This window comes from Nomascus leucogenys, chromosome 9, assembly GCF_006542625.1.
Source record: "Nomascus leucogenys isolate Asia chromosome 9, Asia_NLE_v1, whole genome shotgun sequence".
In the NCBI taxonomy this organism is placed as follows: domain Eukaryota; kingdom Metazoa; phylum Chordata; class Mammalia; order Primates; family Hylobatidae; genus Nomascus; species Nomascus leucogenys.
In genome coordinates, this window is record NC_044389.1 from 32448192 (window position 1) to 32469495 (window position 21304).

The 21304-nt window shown below is 37.3% G+C and overlaps 1 protein-coding gene across 1 annotated transcript in view; it reads right to left on the bottom strand.

Annotated features, from left to right (window-relative positions):
- DHX9 (DExH-box helicase 9) overlaps nucleotides 1–21304 on the bottom strand; it is a 49209-nt gene that overhangs the window by 4031 nt on the left and 23874 nt on the right. Inside the window, exons 13-26 of the mRNA XM_030818777.1 lie at nucleotides 17232–17373; nucleotides 16782–16864; nucleotides 11323–11479; nucleotides 8866–8966; nucleotides 7552–7765; nucleotides 7286–7380; nucleotides 6925–6998; nucleotides 5652–5804; nucleotides 4497–4657; nucleotides 3283–3394; nucleotides 2475–2636; nucleotides 2253–2380; nucleotides 531–760; nucleotides 264–379 (exon numbers count right to left, since the gene is read on the bottom strand). Coding sequence (XP_030674637.1) covers nucleotides 264–379; nucleotides 531–760; nucleotides 2253–2380; nucleotides 2475–2636; nucleotides 3283–3394; nucleotides 4497–4657; nucleotides 5652–5804; nucleotides 6925–6998; nucleotides 7286–7380; nucleotides 7552–7765; nucleotides 8866–8966; nucleotides 11323–11479; nucleotides 16782–16864; nucleotides 17232–17373 — 1928 coding nt within the window. The remainder of the gene's footprint in view (nucleotides 1–263; nucleotides 380–530; nucleotides 761–2252; nucleotides 2381–2474; nucleotides 2637–3282; nucleotides 3395–4496; nucleotides 4658–5651; nucleotides 5805–6924; nucleotides 6999–7285; nucleotides 7381–7551; nucleotides 7766–8865; nucleotides 8967–11322; nucleotides 11480–16781; nucleotides 16865–17231; nucleotides 17374–21304) is intronic.

Here is a 21304-nt window from a genome sequence, read left to right on the forward strand (position 1 = left end):
CAATATACAGAGTATGTGAAAGGGTACTCAAGCTTCACCTAATCTGATTCCATAGCGGTGGCGTGCCTAATGGTAGACATGGCTCAAATTCCTAATGCATTTGCTTCTACTAGTATCAATTTAACATTAAGTATATAATTTAGATATAATTAGTATATATTTAAGTTATAATTAGTATATAATTAAGTTAAGATTAGCAGCTGAATTCCATCATATTGTAATTCTAAGAATTCAGTTTGGAGTTCACATCTGAAAATCCATACCAGTCATCTACAAGCACAATCTGCCCATCAGATTGGACTTTCTTGGAGGCAAAGAGAAGCAACTGCAGGGGGGTGACTAAAGTCATGCCTTTAGCAGAGATGGCTCGAGTTCGAATCTGCAAATGGAGAAAGAGACAATACAAAATGGTTGACATTCCAACTTCCAAATACCGCTATATACTGTGCTTTGAAAATCAAAATTCATGTTCCTAATGATTGTAAAGACAATTTCAACTTTCAATGTAAACTTTTCTAGTCTTTTCTTACCTTTTCACCAAACACAAAGAAGGGAGATGGGTACTTCATGTCTTGGCTACTAAAAGGACAATTAACAGATGATTTGTGGATAAGTGCATTACGGCCTTCAGTGGTGAGAATCTTCCTCTTTTCCTTATGATAGCATACATTGGGGTATACACCAAAGGCCAGGAGGGAGATGACAACATCCAAATTATTATCTGGTCCAGTGTTAGTAAACACTTGTGTCAACAAACAATCTGTTAAGAGGAGCAGAGTGAAAAGAAAAATCAGATAACTGGCTGATCTTCACCATTACATGCAAACTATTCAAGATAATTCAGAGAACTGACTCTTCCTCACTCTTTTCACATAACCTGTCTGTAAAACTTTCTCTTCTCAGAATCCTTATACCCAGATTAAGTTCAAGGAGAAATGTCACTGAGTTTCCACAGTAAGAAAACGAAAACGTCTCTGTTCTCTTATAGACTCAACCATAAATAAGCTTGGGGTGATTACTCTTTTTTTTTTTTTTGAGACGGAGTCTCGCTCTGTCACCTGGGCTGGAGTGCAGTGGCGCCATCTTGGCCCACTGCAAGCTCTGCCTCCCGGGTTCATGCCATTCTCCTGCCTCAGCCTCCCAAGTAACTGGCACTACAGGCGCCCACCACCACGCCCGGCTAATTTTTTGTATTTTTAGTAGAGACGGGGTTTCACTGTGTTAGCCAGGATGGTCTTGATCTCCTGACCTTGTGATCCACCCGCCTCGGCTTCCCAAAGTGCTGGGATTACAGGCGTGAGCCACCGCGCCCCACTGGGGTGATTACTTTTTAAAGTCCCCCAATCAACCATCTACTCTGAGAATAAGAGCTTGACTGATAGGACCACAAAGTATTTATCTGCTACTCTTAAATAGCTGTTAGTTGTAGAGAAGATGGAGATCATCTAAGAGGACACCTACTGGAATGAAGGCTGATTTTTTACCCAGTCTACACTTTCAGTACTTAGCTACTGACTGGAAAGCATGACAGTCAACCGCTGAAAGCACAGACATATTTTGTTCTAGACAAACGAGTTCTAGTCTTATAGCCTCCTAATTGGATGAATTAAAGACAATTTATACCTTGGTGCCTGTTTCATTACCTGTAAAATGCATCTCAAGACTCTAGCACATAAAGTTTTCCCTTATAATTTTGAGGAAAAACTAAAATTTCAGCTGGCTTATGACAGAAGAGAACCACTCACTACTTTGTTTAGTTATTCCAATCACAGCCTTTAAAAATTTACCATCTTGCCCAACTACCTTCTTTCTCTCAACAGTCTTATTTCTGGTTATGCATTCCTGTTCTCAATGTTTTAGGAAATAATTCTATATTTTAACCTAGTTGGAAAAGAAAAGTACTACAGCTCATCTATCAAGAAACATGAGTTGGTTTTTTTCCACGTTAGATGTCATAAAGTCCTTTAATCATCTGTACACCGAAAGTATAAATTAAAGCCATTTAAAATTTAATGTGGTAGAATTTACTTCAAGTCTAAATGCTAACAAATTACTTCGCAAACCACTATAAGGTTATCAGCAAAGTACTCATTCTGGGAACTAGACCAGTGTTCACGAGAACTAAGAAATAGTTGGGAATATATAAAAATCATAGGGTCTAAAATTTGAAACTAAAATACACTTTGCTGTCAATTTGCAGGTACTATATAAATGTCACTTTAAAGATATCTTAAGAATGGAAGAAGTCTTACCTTCTGGAAACCCAGAATTAATCAAAATCTCTTTGAGCTGAACTTTGGCTTCCCAGGTCATTCTTAGTGTAGCCATATTAAGTCTTTTGTGCTCACAAAAACGTATCTCTGCTTCTTCTCCACCCATTCTAAAATAAATTGGTATGAGAAATCATTCTCTAAGACCAGAGAACTAAATACAAATGAGAAACTACAGACAGCTCACCCAAATCTTACTCATACCTAGCATCATCCCAGGCTTGGAATACTGATAAAAGGGCTACGTGATCAGAAAATCTGTTTCCAGCAAAATTTCGATGGATATAGCCCAGCCGCTTTCCTTCATTGATGAAAGGCTCTGGAAAGCAGGTAGCAGCAGCAATGGTACAGATAGCATCTCCCACGCTGAAATACACAAAGACAGTTAAATCCAGACTAGATCACAATGTTGTTGCCAGCAGCTCAGGTGGTACTGTCGACTATAGGTTGCAGTCTTTCTTTATGGCTATGATTCTACTTTGATTTGCAATGAAACTGGCTTAACGAAGAACTTTTCAGCTGCTCTCTTCAGAATCAGAAAGAAAAAAGTGCTCTGATGCTCTAATGGCCACATATTTAACATAAATTATGACCGAGTATATTTTTCCTTTTATAGTCTCTCTTCCCCATCATACCAAATCTCTTAATCTTCAACATTTTCTGATAAAATAACCTCTTTTCCTGACGCTGCTCTTTCAAGACCAACTATTAATAAGGGACCCTCCCACCCTGGCCTCCGAAAGTGCTAGGATTCAAGGTGTGAGCCAATTGCCTGGCCTGCTTGCTTTTAACTTTTGAGAAATCAGTGCCCTTTTCCCCATGTTGGGCCCAGATATCCATTTACTGGAATTGTTCATTTTTTTAGTGTACACTTCTCTAAATATCTAGGTATGCTACTTCCCTGAAGAACATTTAGGATTTTTTTCGTCTATCTGAGCCAATACTGCTTTTACAGGGAGGAGAAGATTCTGAAATTATTCTACCACTTAATGAAGAGAAACAAAGCACTTACTAGAAAATACACCCCATTATCATCATTTTGCCAAAACGAGGCTCAATGGGGAGTTTAGCCAGGATTCGTCCCAAAGGAGTCAACTCATCATTGGCATCTAATGCATCAAGCTCTGTGGGGAGATAGTTCTTTGTGAGTAGAAACAAATGAACACCAATTTTAGGCAGACAAAACATTACTCTAAATTAAGGTTAAGATGGTTCAGAGTTCCTCTTTTGTCAAGCCAATCGCTAATACCATGTCTACAGCCAACAATTTACTGTACTCAAAAATAGAACAAAATCAAAATCTGGAGCACCCAACATAAAGAAAGTATTACAACTACATCCTATAGGTTATAAAAACAAATACAATTCATATGAAGTCTATAAATACAGTATTCACTATAATAGCAGCATAAGTTTCTATATGCCATAAGAAGTCTGACACCCAGCTGTTAATGTTTAAAAAAAGGTAAAATCTAGAGAAAATTCTGAAGTTAACATAGTAGATAAATGCTAGATTCAAAATTCAAATTCAGATCTAGCTCCAATGCCCTTAATTTTCACTGTACTTTTTCACTGCTTCTGTAACAAGTTTAGCAAGAAAACATAAATGTTCCAGGCTGGATGCAGTGGCTCCCGCCTGTAATCCCAGCACTTTGGGAGGCTGAGGTGGGTGGATCACTTGAGGTCGGGAGTTTCAGACCAGCCTGGCCAAAATGGTGAAGCCCTGTCTTAGTAAAATACAAAAATTGGCCGGGTGTAGTGGTGTATGCCTGTAGTCTCAGCTACTCGGGAGGCTGAGGCAGAAGAATGGCTTGAACCTGGGAGATGGAGGTTGCAGTGAGCTGAGATCATGCCACCGCACTCCAGCCTGGGCAATGGAGCAAGATTCCATCTCAAAAAAACAAAAAAAGTTCTAAGAAATTCATATGAAATACTGTGGGTATCATGAGAAACTTATGTTCTGATCTTTAGTACACAGTTAAGAAATGCCTTTTTAAATTTTCTTTTCTTTTTTAAAGTAAGACTCACATTGTCCCTTTCTTCCTTCTCATTGCTCATTAGAACAGTAACTATACTAACTACCTAAGGTAAGACTGGAGGCCTTAATATTATCACAGCCCTGTTGACTACATCTTCATCTTGATTCATTTGTTAAGTGTTATCTGCCAGGATAAGACAGATGGTATGATTAATATCTGTGTCAAGTAGGTCTGTATTTGTAAGTACCTCTAAGAGTGTGTTCTGCTTCAATCACAGCATCCAAAGGGGGAGGTTCAATTGCTTTGGCCAGAAATTGGCCAATTCCTCCTAGACGCAGAAGTTTTATGCTAAGAGCAATTTCATGCAATGGTGTTCGGAACATCTCTGGTGTCATGTGGGTTTCAAGTCTAAGAGAAAACAAGCATAAAATAACCATCCTCCTTGTGTATACACAGATGTTAGTTTAATGAACTTTTTGCAGCAAGGTAATCAGGGATACAGAGCTGCCCTTTCATTTTACAATTACCACTGAACCTTTTATCATTCACTATACACACTGTTGACAAAATTTAATCTGGTTGCATAGTGGTTTCTGACTTATCCTCACAGCTTGATGGCCTTGCCTGTTGACAAACATGGGTTAAAAATGACAATGACACTTTTTGTAGGATGATTACTCATACTAACATTTCTCTACAACCTCCCCACCTTCCTAGTTCATGTAATTTTAGTGAAAGGCTCTTATAGATGTAACTCTTTAAAATCCAAAACTTTTTGACTTCTGACACGACACTTAAAGGAAATGCTCATTAGAGCGTTTTGGATTTCATGTTTTCAGATTAGGGATGCCCAACTGGTAAATACAATGCAAATATTACCAAGAAAAAAAATCCAAAACCACTTCTGGTCCCAAGCATTTCAGTTTTAAAAGAGATATCTGACCTGTATAAATTAACAACTGCAAACACTTGTTGGGAGATCATGATGTGCCAGACACTGTTCAAAGTATTTTACATTATTAACTCATTTAATACTTATTCCAACCCTATGGGTTAGGCATTATTTACCATATTCTTTTTACAACGGAGGAAACAAGAGACGTTAAGTAACTTAATATTTTATAGAATGAGGGAAATGCAGGCCTAAGGAGTAACCACTTAGTGTTATACAATGTATTAGGCACAAATAATATTAAAATCTAGGTCTCCGTATTTCTAATTCTGGCTTATTCTCTATAAATGATTTGTGATGAAGATCCTTATGAAACATTTACACCTGATTCCAACATGGCTGGCAAGACTTAGATCAGCTTAAACTGGCAGGTTTACATAATTGCACACATCTGTCCCTACAGAGAACAGAACAAAAATCCCTTACTAAAAGGTCAAGAATGGGTCTTACCTCTCAAAACGAGCTCGGCTGCACAGGTGAAAGCAGAATCCAGGCCGTACTCGGCCAGCTCGCCCTTTCCGTTGCTCAAGGTTTGTTTTTGATGCCCATACGGTAGCATAGTTGGTCATATTGTTGTGAGCAGTGAAGAGTTTCACTTTCTGCCTACATAGGAAAAAGTTGTTAATTCTAAGACTCATGTATTATCAATAACTATTACATATCCACTAAGTAGTGAATGCTTTCCACTACGTAGTTAAAGCCATACCTGCTTGTGATGTCTATTCATGAATGGCACAAGTAAGAATCGGCAATCTGACTGCAAACTCCTAGTTGTCAACCTACTAAAAGGCAATGTAACATCCACCTGCCACTTACCAGCTGAACTGCCTTGGCCAAACTTTCCATGCCATTATCTACCTTATAGAGTTTTTTTGGTAAACATTACATAAATTAACAAATGCAAAGCCATTTAAATGGAATATGGCACATACACAAAAGAAAGTAATTATTTAAGTCATCTCTATTCCAAAGTTTAGTGTAACTTTTAGGATATCTGTATCTAGTGATGCCTGTGTGGTCCTTTTGAACCCCCAAGTAACCTCAGATTCCTTCAATGTTACATACAGAGACAGCTGCCACTAAACTACTGGGATTAGCACAGAATGCTATTCATCATTTCCTAAAATGGATGTTGGCAGCAAATTGTTTTCATTGTCAGGACAGACTAACGAATTATATAGAGAAGTCATGGGGCACAAGTTGGCCAGATATAACCAAGTTTCAACTTTTTTGTCCTTTCAATTTATCAATTACCATGTAATTCCTGTATCTACACAGAATGTCTCCCGGTATATTTTCCAGGCTCATCTCATACCAAAATGAAGACCTTTAATCCTTAAAGGAGTGTCCTTCAAGGTAGGATATTTGTCATGTGCTAAACACTGGTCATCTTTATTCATCAAACAGCATGCTATAGTACGGCAGTGATCAATGGAAACACCCAATGGGAAATAAGTGAGACACCAGCAGCCAAGAGCAATGAGAAGTAATCATCAGTTACAGTTTCAAGCTTTGTCACTTTCTACCATAACTGATTTGCAGTAATCAACAGAAATAATTACTCTTAATTATCAATTACCTATAATGCTATATAGATGCACAATAATTTTGGAGATTTAAGAACATAGGAGTTTAAAAATAAAGTGTTTTTGATTCTGTTAACTGGTAAGAAGTTTCCAGTTAGTAACACTGGAACAGGCAAACAGGTTTCCCAGTAACTTACTTGCAGGAGTCAATGACATAAACAACATCGTTTATGGTAATGCTTGTTTCAGCAATATTTGTGGACAAAATAACCTGTGAAGAAAGAAAAATTACACTCCAGAAAATATTCTTATTAGTTACTTGAAAGGACTGATTTGCTTATGTATGTAACAAATGACAAGAAAATTACAGAAGTCCTAAAAAGATCACCCAATAACTGATTAATGAACGATCTACTAAGCTCAGAAAGAGAAAGACTCCTTTTTTCTTCCTCAATTTAGATGGGTTACCATTTTTTGGGTAGCTCTTTGAAGACCTGTAACATTTGTTTAGTATCTATGTCACCTTCCACTCCCATCACTGTAGTGTTTAATATTTACCTTGGTTACTCCAACTGGTACTGGATCAAACACTTTGCGCTGTTCCTCTCGAGGAATCTGAGAATGCAGAGGTAGAATCTGATACCGATGGCTTCCTATATAACAATACAGAACAATCAGGGACTGAAAACAGGAGCTGGTTTCAAACAGCTCTCCATTATACCTATTTTTACTCGAAAGTAAAATTTTGTTTTCACATACTGGCTAATGCACTAGCAAAACATTCATTTTCACTCTCAAATATGTGAGAATTCAAAGACTCATACCAAAATGTGGATTCATTTCCAAATGCTTCTGCATAGTATAAATCAGATTCCAGCCAGGCAAAAAAACCAACACAGCTCCAGGAACATTAAGGGTTTCAATGTACTTAAGTAGAGCTTCGATGAGTTCAAAAGGAGTTTCCTTTTCGTTCAATTGAGACATGCTCAACCTTGTTTCTGGACCATATTCATCACCACAGATCAAGTTGCAATTTGCCTGTAAACAACAGGGAGACATATTTTCGGATTGTCTCAGTTACTACGGCTCATGAGATAAGTCTTCTAGATTTCTTCTAGTGACTCTAATTACTTGTAATGTCATTATTTATTCTAGTTGACTAGTCACACACTATAGAATACGGAAGAAATTTAATTTCCAAAAATGTAGAGCTTACATCAATATACTGAACTTTTCTACTAACTCATATTTCTCACAGGATAGGACTAAAATTCAAACACAAACTTAAATTTGACTCAAACCTCTCACAGAGCCTTCTACTGAGTATATTTCTATTAATGAAATAATGTGGTATTTTCCAAAAAATTTACATTAGAATCAATGATAAAACAAGTTGAGAAACGGTTGTTGCAATTGGTCTTTTTCCTAAATTTTCTAATCTGCTGTTCATTTACATCTTCAGATCTTTTGATTGAAAAGATATAATCTTACGTTTTCTAGCAAATTCTGCATTGCTGGCTGTCTCAGTCTATTTCCAGATAATCCATTTTTATACTATCGTTGTCCAACTCTCAAGCACTACAAAGTAAGTCTTTTCTTTCCTGTTTCTCCTAGGAAATCCCTCATTGCTCCCTGATTTAATACTCTGTCCACCTGATAATGTCATCTCCCGTCTCCTGTAGCTAAAGCTATAGCTGCTGCTTCTTAAACTTTATTGTATATACAGATCACCTGAGGATCTTGTTGAACTGTAGATTCTGACTCAGCAGATCTAGGGTGGGGCACAGGATTCTGCCATTCTACCAGTTTCCCAGGTGCTGCAGCCTACTGAAAAACTTTGAGTAGCAAAACCTTACACAACAGTGTTGTCCCTAACCATGGCTGGCCTTTAAACATCGTATTCTTTCTTCTTTTTCTTTTGATCTTTACGCCAGAAATAATTTGTGATAGAAACAGCTTGTCACTGAACCTGGAATTTTTTTGCAGTAAAATACATCAATTAATCCAAAAGCCGACATTACAGTCAGTTTTTAAGAAAGTTTGCTGTAATGCTAATACATTGCCATGTTATATTAACTCATTTTTTTCTCGCATTGACAATTTGCCCATAATGGAAATTCTTCATGAAATTCACTTACATCATCATCCTCACCACCATCATCATCTTTATCCTTCTTCTTCTTGTCTTTTGGTGGAGGAATAAAGTGGGTCATCTGAATGCAGTCTTCCAGAAAATATTCTGCCAGGGACAGTCCAGTCAGGTTAAGTACTATCAACTTTCACAATGGAGCAGACCCAAATTCATTTGCTAATTCATAGTTCAAAACTACTTTAATACCCCTCTAGTCTGATTCTTCACAACTGCCAAAAAATTCCAGTAGCAATAACCTTATTTTCCTCATCAAACTCATAGTGTTTCCCTCTCTTAGACCTCGAAGGAGGGTGAGGTGTCTTTTATACATGTTCCCACAGAGCCAGTTGGGGTATCCTCTGTGTATTAACATTCAGTCAAACATTTATCTACACACTTCCATTGTGTGGGAGTTATACATGGAAAGAAGTAACTTCAATACAATATACCACAGTCCATCCTTCCTCTGTCAGTATGCACACACAAAATGGCTTCTAGTTAATCTGAAGAAGGATCTCAATGCAAGGACTGGAAGATCTGTTGATCAATTATGCCCGAGATTCTCAGATGGCCCCAGAATGTCTTTATAATCGAAACACCCTCTATATCCAAAGACTCCCAAAGTGCCAGTCTCATCACATCATATTAAGGGCATATCCTATCAATGTGACTTACTCCTCATGATGTTAAAACTTCATCACCTGTGGTAGTGCCTGCCAAGTTTCTCCGCTGTAAAGTTACTCATTTTCCCTTCTTCCCACACTGTACTCTTTAGAAGTTATTAAACAGCCCACTCAGGGGTTAGGTAGTTCAGGCCCACTTGTTTGAAAAATGGGGAGACCATTTACATAAATTGTTTAAAATTCTTCTGTAGGAGACATTTGTCACTATTCTTATTAAACCACTTATTTACATATCAATATAGACACACAAATATTTTATATTTTGGTAATCTAATACCATGTTATTTTTTTTCCTCAAACTGTTCCAGCTTTGGCCATTGGGAGCTCTTTCAGGTTGGCTCCTGTGTCCCTTTATTCCCATCGTCATGGGCTTCTTTTAGGCACCTCCTTACTTTAAGGGACAAGATATTCCAGGCTCATTTTTGTATATTGTTTCATCCTAGAAGCAGCCATTTCTCCAGGAATATCTGGCTCCTTTAATTGGAGAACGGCATTAAAAACAAAATCTGGATGTGGGGCATATCCCTACCTACTGGGTGTCACTGCTTCTACTCCCACTCAGCACACAGAGCTAGAAAAAAATGTGTATGTATACTAACACATGTATCCACACCTATCTATAATTATTTCTATACCTATCCATTTGTATCTCCATTTAGCTAAACACAAGTTCATACTGATCTCTGAGTGTAATCCAGTACCATATGGTTTGTTCTAGCAATCCCACTTATCCTTAACTTCTCTTTCTAGTAGTAAGAAACTGAGCTCCCACCACTTGCCATCCATTTACTTGTATGTCATTTCCAGTACACATGTACAGCAGTTTTAGAATTAACCTGTACCCCAGTGAATTATACTGGCTTAGCATGCTGGCATAGCCATAACATCACTTTATATCTATCTACACTGTTTCTCTCTTATTTTCATGCCCTCAATTAGAATGTGCCATAATTCTTTTTTTCCCCCACAGCTACCAGATGACTATCCTAGAAAACTGTGCTAACAACTCCTAAAGACAGTAAAGAAGGCTGGGTGCAGTGGCTCTAGACTATAATCCCAGCACTTTGGTAGGCTGAGGCGGGCTGACTGCTTGAGTCCATGAGTTTGAGACCAGCTTGGGCAACAGGGTGAGACCTTGTCTCTACAAAATATACAAAAATTAGCCAGGCGCGGTGGTGTGCGCCTGTAGTCCCAGGTACTCAGGAAGCTGAGATGGGAGGACTGGTTGAGCCTGGGAGCCAGAGGTTGCAGTGAGCCAAGATTGCACCACTACACTCCAGTCTGGGGGACAGAGTGAGACCCTGTCTTAGAAAAACAAAAAGATACTAAAGAACTCTCACTTATCAGAAATACATAACCTTGATACACTTCCCTTAATCTTAATTCAAAATCAAGTTGCTCAGGCTCTAAAAAGGATTCTTAATTTGATCCTGGCTGCTTAAACTTTTAATAGTAATTGCCATAATTACCTATACACCACAGTGATTTCCCTTTGACTATATACTTTTTAGAAGTTTGGCTTTATAATTAAAGGCCTGGAAACTTACTGGATATGCAAACTACTCAAGTAGTAAATGAAACCTGGTCTCACTTCTCAGACTGTACTCACTACTGTATAAAATTACAGACGAGAAACCCCTCAAAAATGCTATGATACATTTGATACCATAATTTGTCCTGCATTTTAAGTATTCTTTAAATTGTAACTCTAATCTCCAGGATTAAGAAAATACAAACCCTATTGCACAAAAGATGTTCCTATACCACCCCCACAGTATTACCTTGAACTGGGTAAGTCCTCCCATAAACTTCAATGATGGGGCAATTGAAGAAATATTCACAGAACATGCTGGTATCAATAGTAGCGGACATAAGAACAATGCGAACTTCAGGATAAGCCTGAACAACATCACGCAGTACTACCAAAAGGAAGTCAGTCTATCAAAAAACAAACACAAAATTTTCGAAATTACGTTAAGTTTATATAACAAGCTATGCAGTTATACAGCCACAAGACATCAATTAAATTCAGTTTCTTAGATGACTCATAGAAGTGCCAAGATAAAGGACCACAGTGGGTCTTTTATCAATTTTTAAGATAACAATAACAATTTTTAAGAACAGTTGTAGCCTAATAGTTGTGGAGATTAGAAATGAGTGCTACTGGCCAGGCCTGGTGGCTCACACCTGTAATCCCAGTATTTTCGGAGGTCAAGGCGGGCAGATAATCTGAGGTCGGGAGTTCGAGACCAGCCTGACTAACATGGAGAAATCCTGTCTCTACTAAAAATACAAAATTAGCCCAGTGTGGTGGCACATGCCTGTAATCCCAGGTACTCAGGAGGCTGAGGCAGGATAATCACTTGAACCCAGGAGGGAAGAGGCTGCAGTGAGCCGAGCCATGTTGTCCAGGCTGATCTCAAACTCCTGGCCTCAAGTGATCCATCCGCCTCGGCCGACTATATTTTTAAATTTCACTTACTTTATGGGAATGCATATTTTATGTTGTCTTGGGATTTCCTTTTTTACATACAACAGCATTGCTAAGATTCATCCACACATTACTATACTCATCCTTTCTGATGACAGTTTACTGTCCCAGTGTATGAATATATCAGTTAATTCACTTACTCTTACACATATGTGGCTTCTTTTCAAGATTTACTAATGTGAACATTTGCTACTATGAGCATTCTTGTTCAAGTCTAAACAGGAGTGCTAAACATATCCAAGTTTCTGTAGGTTAAGTGTGGGTATGGAATTGCCAAGCTATAGGGTATGTTAACTGCTGAACTTCGGGACATAATGCTTAACTATTTTCCTAAGTGGTTCCATTATTTATATATCCCCATGAGCAGTGGATAAGTGATCCTGCTGATCCACATACTCTCCAACATTTTTAGTGTCATTTTTTATTAAATAAATGGATATAAAGCAGTGTCTTGTTGTGATCTAGATCTATACTTTCCTATTAGTCCCAATGAGATTATCTTCATGTTTATTAGCCAAATATTTCCTCTTCTACAAAATGCCTGTGTTTTTGCTCATTTTTCTACTAAGTTGTTTACTTTTCTTACTGATTTGTAGAAGTTGCTTATATATTCCTATACTAACTTATTGGAATCTTCGAGCTTGTGGTTTTCCTTAAAGTAAGGAAATAACCTTTTGATTAAACAAATAACCTTAATTTTAACATAAAATAACACATTGATCTTTTATTTCAAGGTTAGTGCATTTCATGTTTTCAGCAATCCTTTCAGAGGGTCTAAGACTACGCTGCCCAATACAGTAGCATTAATCTGAATTGAGATGTACTCTAGTAAAACACATATCAAATTTTGAAGACACCATATGAAGAAAAATAATGCAAAATATCTCAAATGCAACTTTTAAAATTAACTGCGTGTTGTAAATATTTTAGATATTCTGGGTTAAATATGTTTAATTTCACCTTTTCACCTTTTTAAATGTATTATTAGAAAAATTTAAATTATCTATGTGGTTTACATATTTCTTTTGGGCAGCGCAGTCTAGAAGATGCTTATTTATATTTTTATATTTTCTACTTCAGTGTTCGAAAAACTCTTTCATGCGTCAACACGTTTAAAGTTCTCAATCTATATGGAGTTGATTTTTGTACTTAGTTATGAGGCAGGAAACCGATTTCAACTACTTTGAAATAACCATTAGTTTCCAGTTCCATTTACTTAATCGCTCATTCCCTTTCTCACTGATCTGAGGTGCCACCACTGTCTCCTAACAATGTTGCATGTAACATGTAACATACAATGTGCTTTTGTGCCCTGTCTTATCCCATCTGTTAACTCATGTACCTCACTGTCTTGATTATTTTAGCTTCAAAACAAGTCTTGTTATCTGTAAACCAAGATTCTCTATTCTGCTCTTCTTTAGAAGTACAAGCTATTTGGGGCCATAAATCAATCTTTTTAAGTATTTATAATCACCTCATCAAGTTATATGGAAAACCTTGCTGGGATTTTAATTAGAATTGCATTCGAAATGTGGACCAACTTGAAAATAATTGATATGCTATTAAATCCTTCTATATATAAAACGTCGTCTTTTCTTTTTCAGTGTTTTGTAATAAAACTTATTTTTCTTGTAGAGATCTTGCATTTTTTTTTATTCTTAGGTACTGAATACTTTTGACTACTGCAATGGGATCTTTGTTTGTTTTTCTAGTTATTTGTCTAAGTATAAAAAATGCAACTGCCTTTGGTATATTAACCTTTTATCCAGCCATACTGTTAAATTCTATTATTTATAGTAAATGGTCTGTAAGTGCACTTGGGTTTTCTATGTAAGGTGACAGAACTAGGTAAGATTTATCTTGAAAGAGAACATGAAAAGTTTCTGCAGGCTGGGCACAGTGGCCCACGCCTGTAAATCCCAGCACTTTGGGAGGCCGAGGCAGGCGGATCACCTGAGGTCAGGAGTTTGAGACCAGTTTGGCCAACATGGTGAAACCCCGTCTCTACTAAAAATACAAAAATTAGCCAGGTGTGGTGGGAGGCGCCTACAATCCCAGCTACTCGTAGGAGAATTGCCTGAACTCGGGGGCAGAGGTTGCAGTGAGCTGAGATGCAGAAACTTCACTCTAGCCTGGGCAGAAGAGTGAAACTCCAAGACAAGACAAGACCGGACCGGACAAGACCAAACCAAACTGGACCAGACCGGACCAAACCGGGCCAGACTGGACTGGACCAAACCAAACTGGACCAGACCAAACCGGACAACACTGGTCAGGACCAGACAAGACCAGTCAGGACTGGGCAAGACCGGACCAAACCAGACAAGACCCCGTCAGGACCGGATAAGACCAGACCAAACCGCAGCAAACCAGATAAGACTGGCCGGGATCAGACAAGACAGGACCAGACCCGGATAAGACTGGTCAGGAGTCAGGACTGGCCCAAACCGGACAGGACAAGACCTATCCGGACCAGATTAGGCCAGACAGGACTGGACCAAACCAGGCAAGAGCAGACCAAACCGGGTAAGACTGGTCAGGACCGGAGAAAAACGGACCAAACAATACCAGACAAGGTTTCACTGTGAAAAGTACACAGACCTCAAGAGACCCATGCACCTCAGCCTCCCAAAGTGCTAGGATTACAGGCGTGAGCCACTGTGCCTGGCCCAGACTTACATCTTAAGTTGCTTAAGCTGACCAAAACTTACTGTTTTAGAAAAATACCAACGATAATCCATGACATTATTCCAGTGTTTGGAATAATTTAAACCCTAAGAACATTGCTACATTAACAAGCAAAGATAATATCGAAACATTTGTCAATTAAGTTAATTAGGAAAAACCTATAAAGTTTCCAAGAGATTATAAAGGACAAAAGAGCAAAAACTTTGCCCTACTGAAAAGTTACATGATTTATAGTCATGATAAACCACCTAAACCAGTCTTATTTGCTTTAGCTTAGTTTTGACAAAACTGAAGATGTTTAACAAAAACAGATATAAAAGTAAGAGGAGAAAATCTTTAAGAAATGCTTTGAGGTCACTAGGGTGGATCACCTGAGGTTTAGAGTTTGAGACCAGCCTGGCCAACATGGTGAAATCCTATCTCTACTAAAAATACAAAAATTAGCCAGGACTGGTGGCAGGCACCTGTAATCCCAGCTACTTGGGAGGCTGAGGCAAGGAGAATCGCTTAAACCTGGGAGGCAGAGGTTGCAGTGAGCCGAGATCGCGCCATTGCACTCTAGCCTAGGTAACAAGGGCAAGACTCCCCCTCAAAAAAGAATTAAAATGAGTGTTACATATTATCATAAGATCTAAAATCCAAATCCTTTTATTAACCTTATTTTTAATTTTATTAAATAGAAAATACATCAAATAATGTCACATTTCAAGCATAACAGTTAAATTTTTTTTGACTGTTATGCTTGAAATTTGGAAATTCCCAATCCCTGGACACTACTGATTTGTCACCACAGATCAGATTTGCTTTTTTCTAAAATTTCATATGCATAAAATTATATGGTAGGTATGTCTCCTCTAGCTTATTTCTTTTAGAATAATGTTTTAAAATGTATCCACACTGATGGATGAATCAGTACTTTCTTTTTGTTGCTGAGTACTATCCAATTTTATGACTTATGATATTATGAAATATATATTTTGGTCTTTGACCCCCTTTCCTGGCATACAACTCCTAAAATACTTAGAAACTCTGAAGTGATGTCTTGTGTTTGCTAATGATTGACTGAACTTATGGCTGGTAGCCCCTGGATAACTTCAGGATGGGGGATGGGAGAAGAAAAAAGAAAAAGAAAAAAAAATAGAAATGCTTTGAGTTATGGTTGACAGTTTAAATAAGCATGCTGCCCATGCACTGAAACCTTTGAAAGTCACTATACTACTTAGCTTGGATATCATTTCATATCATTTAATTGCATAGCAAGTTGATTTTACAGTTTTTGTCAAGGACCAAAAGAAAGAGGGGTTGGAAATAAATTCTTCCTAATTTTTGGCATGATTCTCATTAACATCTGAAAAGACCAGAGCTGAAAACATCTAAAAGGACTCTTAATTATAAACATTATAGGCTGGGCACAATGACTCATGCCTGTAATCCCAGCATTTTGGGAGGTTAAGGAAGGTGGATCACCTGAGGTCAGGAGTTCGATACCAGCCTGACCATCATGATGAAACCCAGTCTTCACTGAAAATACAAAAATCAGTCGGGCATGGTGGTGGACACCTGTAGTCCCAGCTACTCAGGAGGCTGAGGAAGGAGAATTGCTTGAACACGGGAGGCGGAGGTTGCTGTGAGCTGAGATGGTGCCACTGCACTCCAGCCTGGGTGACAGAGCAAGACTCTGTCTCACAAAAACAAAACAAAAAACCATTATAAAATCTATCATAAACTTCCAAATCAAAGAAAAATGAATCGTAAAAATTCCATCAGCTATTTAGTCATAAATCATTAGTTCAATTGCTGAATTATGCCAGCTATTACTGATTAACTGCAGTTATACTTTACAACATAGGTCTTCACCTCCAGAATGCTTTCTATAAAGTTTAACAACAAATAAAAAAAAAGATTGAATAATCTCGCTAAAAAAAGATTTTCAACGTCTTAGTGACTGAAGTTCATGGTTTTGATAATGATAAAAACGGGGGAAAGGGAAAACAAAGACATTCTGATTTCTCTTAGAAATAGCAGAATTAAGTACCTTACTGTACCTCTCAAGTTACTTACATTAATATCTCTTTCATGTATCTCATCTACAATTACATGACTGATTCCTCGAATGCCTGCTTCTAATTTTCTTAGGAGCACACCTTGAAAAGAAAAACAATCAAAAAGAAAAGTTCAAAGCAGTAAATCTCTGGACAATTATCTATATTTCAACTAAAAGACCCCAGCATCATTTTAGAAAATAATTGCATGTACATTTAAACTATTAAAAAGCGATGGTGTACTATGAAATATAGTTCTTTTCGCTGATTTTATGATTTCATTTTCTCTAAGCTACAAGATCTAATGGGTATATCATACTTTCCATGAAGGAAAAAACTGCCAAAAGTTTTATTTAAACAAGAAATCTGAGACTGGCTCATTATTTCTTTCGTCATTCTGTTCTGCTATCAAGTTTTCTTTACAACCACAATATAAACCCCAAATGAAAAATCAAAATACATTACTGACCTACAGTACAAAACATTATACTGGCATGAGGACGAGGAAGTATAGACTCAAATCGAACACTGTAGCCACAGCTTTTTCCAGGCTCTTCTCCTCTTTCAAATGCAACTCGCTCTGCCACAGAAACTGCACTGATTCTTCTGGGCTGAGACAGAAAAAAAGAAAAGTGACTTAACAACTACAAAGTTAGATACACTTGTTTATTAGCATTTTTGGATTATTGTAGTAAATCTGTCCTACTGCCAGCTGAATAACAGAAACAATAAATGTACAAAAAACACTATTTGATTCTATGGCAGACACTTAAAAAATGTTTTTCATTTTGCATATAAAATGATTCTATAATTTGTCATTGCCTCCAACTCTTAAAATAGTATTCAAAGTGATTTTCCAGTAGGAAACAGGGCATAGCATACGTAGGGGGGTTTGTTTTTGTAACTAACAGCCACACTAAAAACACAGTTTTAGAAAATTATTTAACTGAGACCTATGGGAATCAGGAAGGTGAACAACTGCCTTCTTTGCCATATGTACTGTGATCACCTTCTGCTCACTTATTAACTCAGTAATCAAACATTCAATGCACTTTTGCATCAGGTGCCAGAGAAGGTGCTAGAGATAAGAAACTGAAATCACTGTTTTTGATGAGCTCACATAGCAGGAAAAACTGTGTGAATTGCTATGTCCAATAATCAATCTGCAAAACTCTAAGGGGAATGCTATAGATTAATGTTTAAGTGTTGGATCTTTTTATGAAAACTCTTCTGAAGTGTTCCATGTCTTCTAAGTACAAAAACAATCTTTACTTGGTGGATAGTATGAGGACATGCCTAATGTACAGCTACAGAGGTACACGAAGATTTATATACTGCATGCTTTTAAGGTGCCTTGGATTTGATTCTGTCTATAAGTTCCTGATGACAGGCTAGATTTCAGTTCCTTGCTTGTGTATACTATCACCTGGCTCATATTTATCCTGCCCATAAAGATAAAAGATTGAAAGCTACTTTGTTAAACACACTGTGTAGAATTTTGGTAGCTTTTACTGATCACTATCTTCTTTGTACTAAACAATCCTTTCAATAATCTTATTTAGCAATGGATAAGGATTTTTCAAGCTATGTCTCCATTTTCTTGAATTTCTCTATATTTCACAGAAATTATCAAAGTTCTGAAGGTTTAACTCCTGTAAGTCAGATCAGCTGTTTAAATATCAACACGTCATATATATATATGCACTTTCATCCAGAGATTTAATTAGTGAGAACAAAATGAGATACAGACACAGTGCTCTGCACCTCAGTTACCCTGAAAAATAGCGTTACATGAAAGTAGGAGCTCTGTATCTGTCCTTCAAGAGTTCTACATATTTGAGTCAAGGAATGTGAAAATGTTATTTCACTAAAGGTACAAAATGTAACCACCAAGTTTTCTGCATCCTTTCAAAAAGTTGCTTGTATTCTGCAACCTATCATCTCCCTTTTCTACTACTGTCTTTCCTATAGTTTTTCTTTTTTTCTTTTCTAACACTTTACTAACAGCTGGCTTCTAGAAAGACTTAAAATATTAGGATATTTGACTCTTCTGAGGTGTGTTCACATGCTACTGGTACTCAGAGATTGCTTTGTCACTTTGGGGTTATTTTCAAGTCTACGATCTTTGTGGTTTCCAGATTACTCCTAAACTGAATATGCACAGGAGATGGTCAGTTTCCCAAGCAATTATCTATTTTAGTTCTTAACTACCCACAAAACATAAATGTCTTAAATCCCAAGGAAGACATGATAGAAGTTTTAAATACTAATACAGGAGGTGCTAAAAAACCATGATCAGAAGCACTTTTTTGCTGCATTTCTCTAAGTACGACTAGAACATTAATATCAAGACAACTATTCCAACAGCAAAGAAGTAAATGACCCCGTAATCTCTTTCCCATATTTTGTATGCTTCTCTGATTTACTAACTTCCAGTTTCCTCAATAGCCTTTGACTTAAACAAAAAACATTTAAAATACAAGTGTTTTTCATACCTAGTTGATTTGACTAGAAATCTGTCATTTTTCTTGAGGGGAGTGTGGCAAAATGCATAAAACTTAAAATATGCATACCCTCTGACCCAACAATTCTGTGTCTAGGAATTTAATCCAATTATGTTCATCCCAGCACACATATCAAAATATCAGAAACAATCTTTAAGTCCGGTGTGGTAGCTAGCCAGTGAATTCCAACATTTTGGGAGGCCAAGGCATGAGTAATGCTGGAGGCAACAAGTTCAAGACCAGCCTGGGCAACATCTCTACAAAAATAAACATCAGTTAGGTCTGGTGGTAGAGGCCTCTAGTCCCAGCTACTTGAGAGTCTGACGCTGGCCAGTTGCTTGACCCAGGAGTTTGAGGTTGCAGTGAGCAATGATGGTGTGTCACTGCAATTCCAACAGAGTAAGACTCTGTCTCTCAAGAAACAAGAAATTCCTCCCAGGTTCAAGTGATCCTCCCATCTCAGCCTCCAAAGTACCTGGGACTACCCTGGGGTGCCATCACGTCTAATTAATTTTTGTATTTTTTGTAGAAATGGAGTTCGCCATGTTGCCCAGGCTGGTCTTTAACTCCTGCACTCAAATAATCCACCTGTCTTGAACTCTCAAAGTGCTGTAATTACATGCGTGAGCCACCAAGCCTGGCCTGGGTTTTGGATTTTTAAAAAATTATTCTATTCTTAAAATTTCCCCAAGGTGTATGTATTACTCTTGTAGTACACAAAAAGCAGTTAAAAAAAAAAAAAATCTTCTAATTCTTAATTCTTAGCTCATTAGAAAAATTCACAGGACAGGCATTTTGTGTGGGATAACAATGCCTAACGTGAGTGTATCAATGAATATTTAAACCTTTCTCAGACTGCACGCCATCTTACAGTGTATGAAGATGCTCTACTTATCCCTTAAATAATCTATCACTTTTCCCTTGATCTTCTGTGCTTCAATAATTATTTTATATATTCTGCCACAGTGAATAACTACAAGGCAAGGCTCATAGGTAAAACAAGTTCTATCTATACCTGCAGGGCCACTTCTATTATAAGGAATAGATACATATTCTATATTCCTCAAATATAAATAAGAACATAGAGACATCTAGAAATCATATTTGTGTAATATAACAGTAAAAACCATGGCAGCATATATGCCTTATTTATGCTTCAGAATACTAGTAAAATCTTTTCCTGCTGCATTCTAGTAGATTAAAAACACAAGTTCAAAAAGGTTATTTTGCCTAAGGACACATAAATGACTTAAGACTTCAAATTTCCTTTACTCCCAATATAATCCTTTCTCCAATTATTTTACTTTTTATTATTTTAACTATGTTACACTTGGATTACTAAATATGTTAAAAATAAAACAATAACCGGCAAAAGTGAGACTAGTTAGAAAGTACCAGTGATGAAAGCAAAGGATAATATTTTTCCAACAGAAAGGTGGAAGAATAGTTCCAACTGTCCTCCAGATATGTGCTTTTCTTTTAATTTTCATTGCATATATCTGCTTATCTCATTTTCTCTTTAGAATTTTACTACTCTTGCCTGGAGTCCAGCCATAGTAGCAGGTAATTTCAAGTGCTAACCTCTTCCTCACACTTCTGTCTGGTTTAACTGGTAGCTCTAATAATATGTACTGAGCAGTCACTGAAATCACTATGTACCAGGTACCGGATAACACTTTCTATACCGTAAGAGGTTGGAGATCTCTCCCAAACTGTTATTTTGTAGTATTCTAGAATCCATACCTTTGATGTACACCTCTTGCTATTTACCAAGAACTACAGCGATTTCTTCCAACTTTCAAAACTGAAGTTCTAAAAGGTCCCAACTTTGCTTTTTCACATCTGAGCGTTAAATACACAGTAATATGACTAAGCTGCCACAAAATGTCAAGATTCCTAATGCACTAGATACTACAAAATGTATCAGGCTCCATCATCTCTATCTTTTAAGGTTCTGAATGTATTTTATATAAAGAACCGCTCTTATCCTGAAATGATGGGTAAGTACAGGATTGGTAAAATTACATTAATATACTTG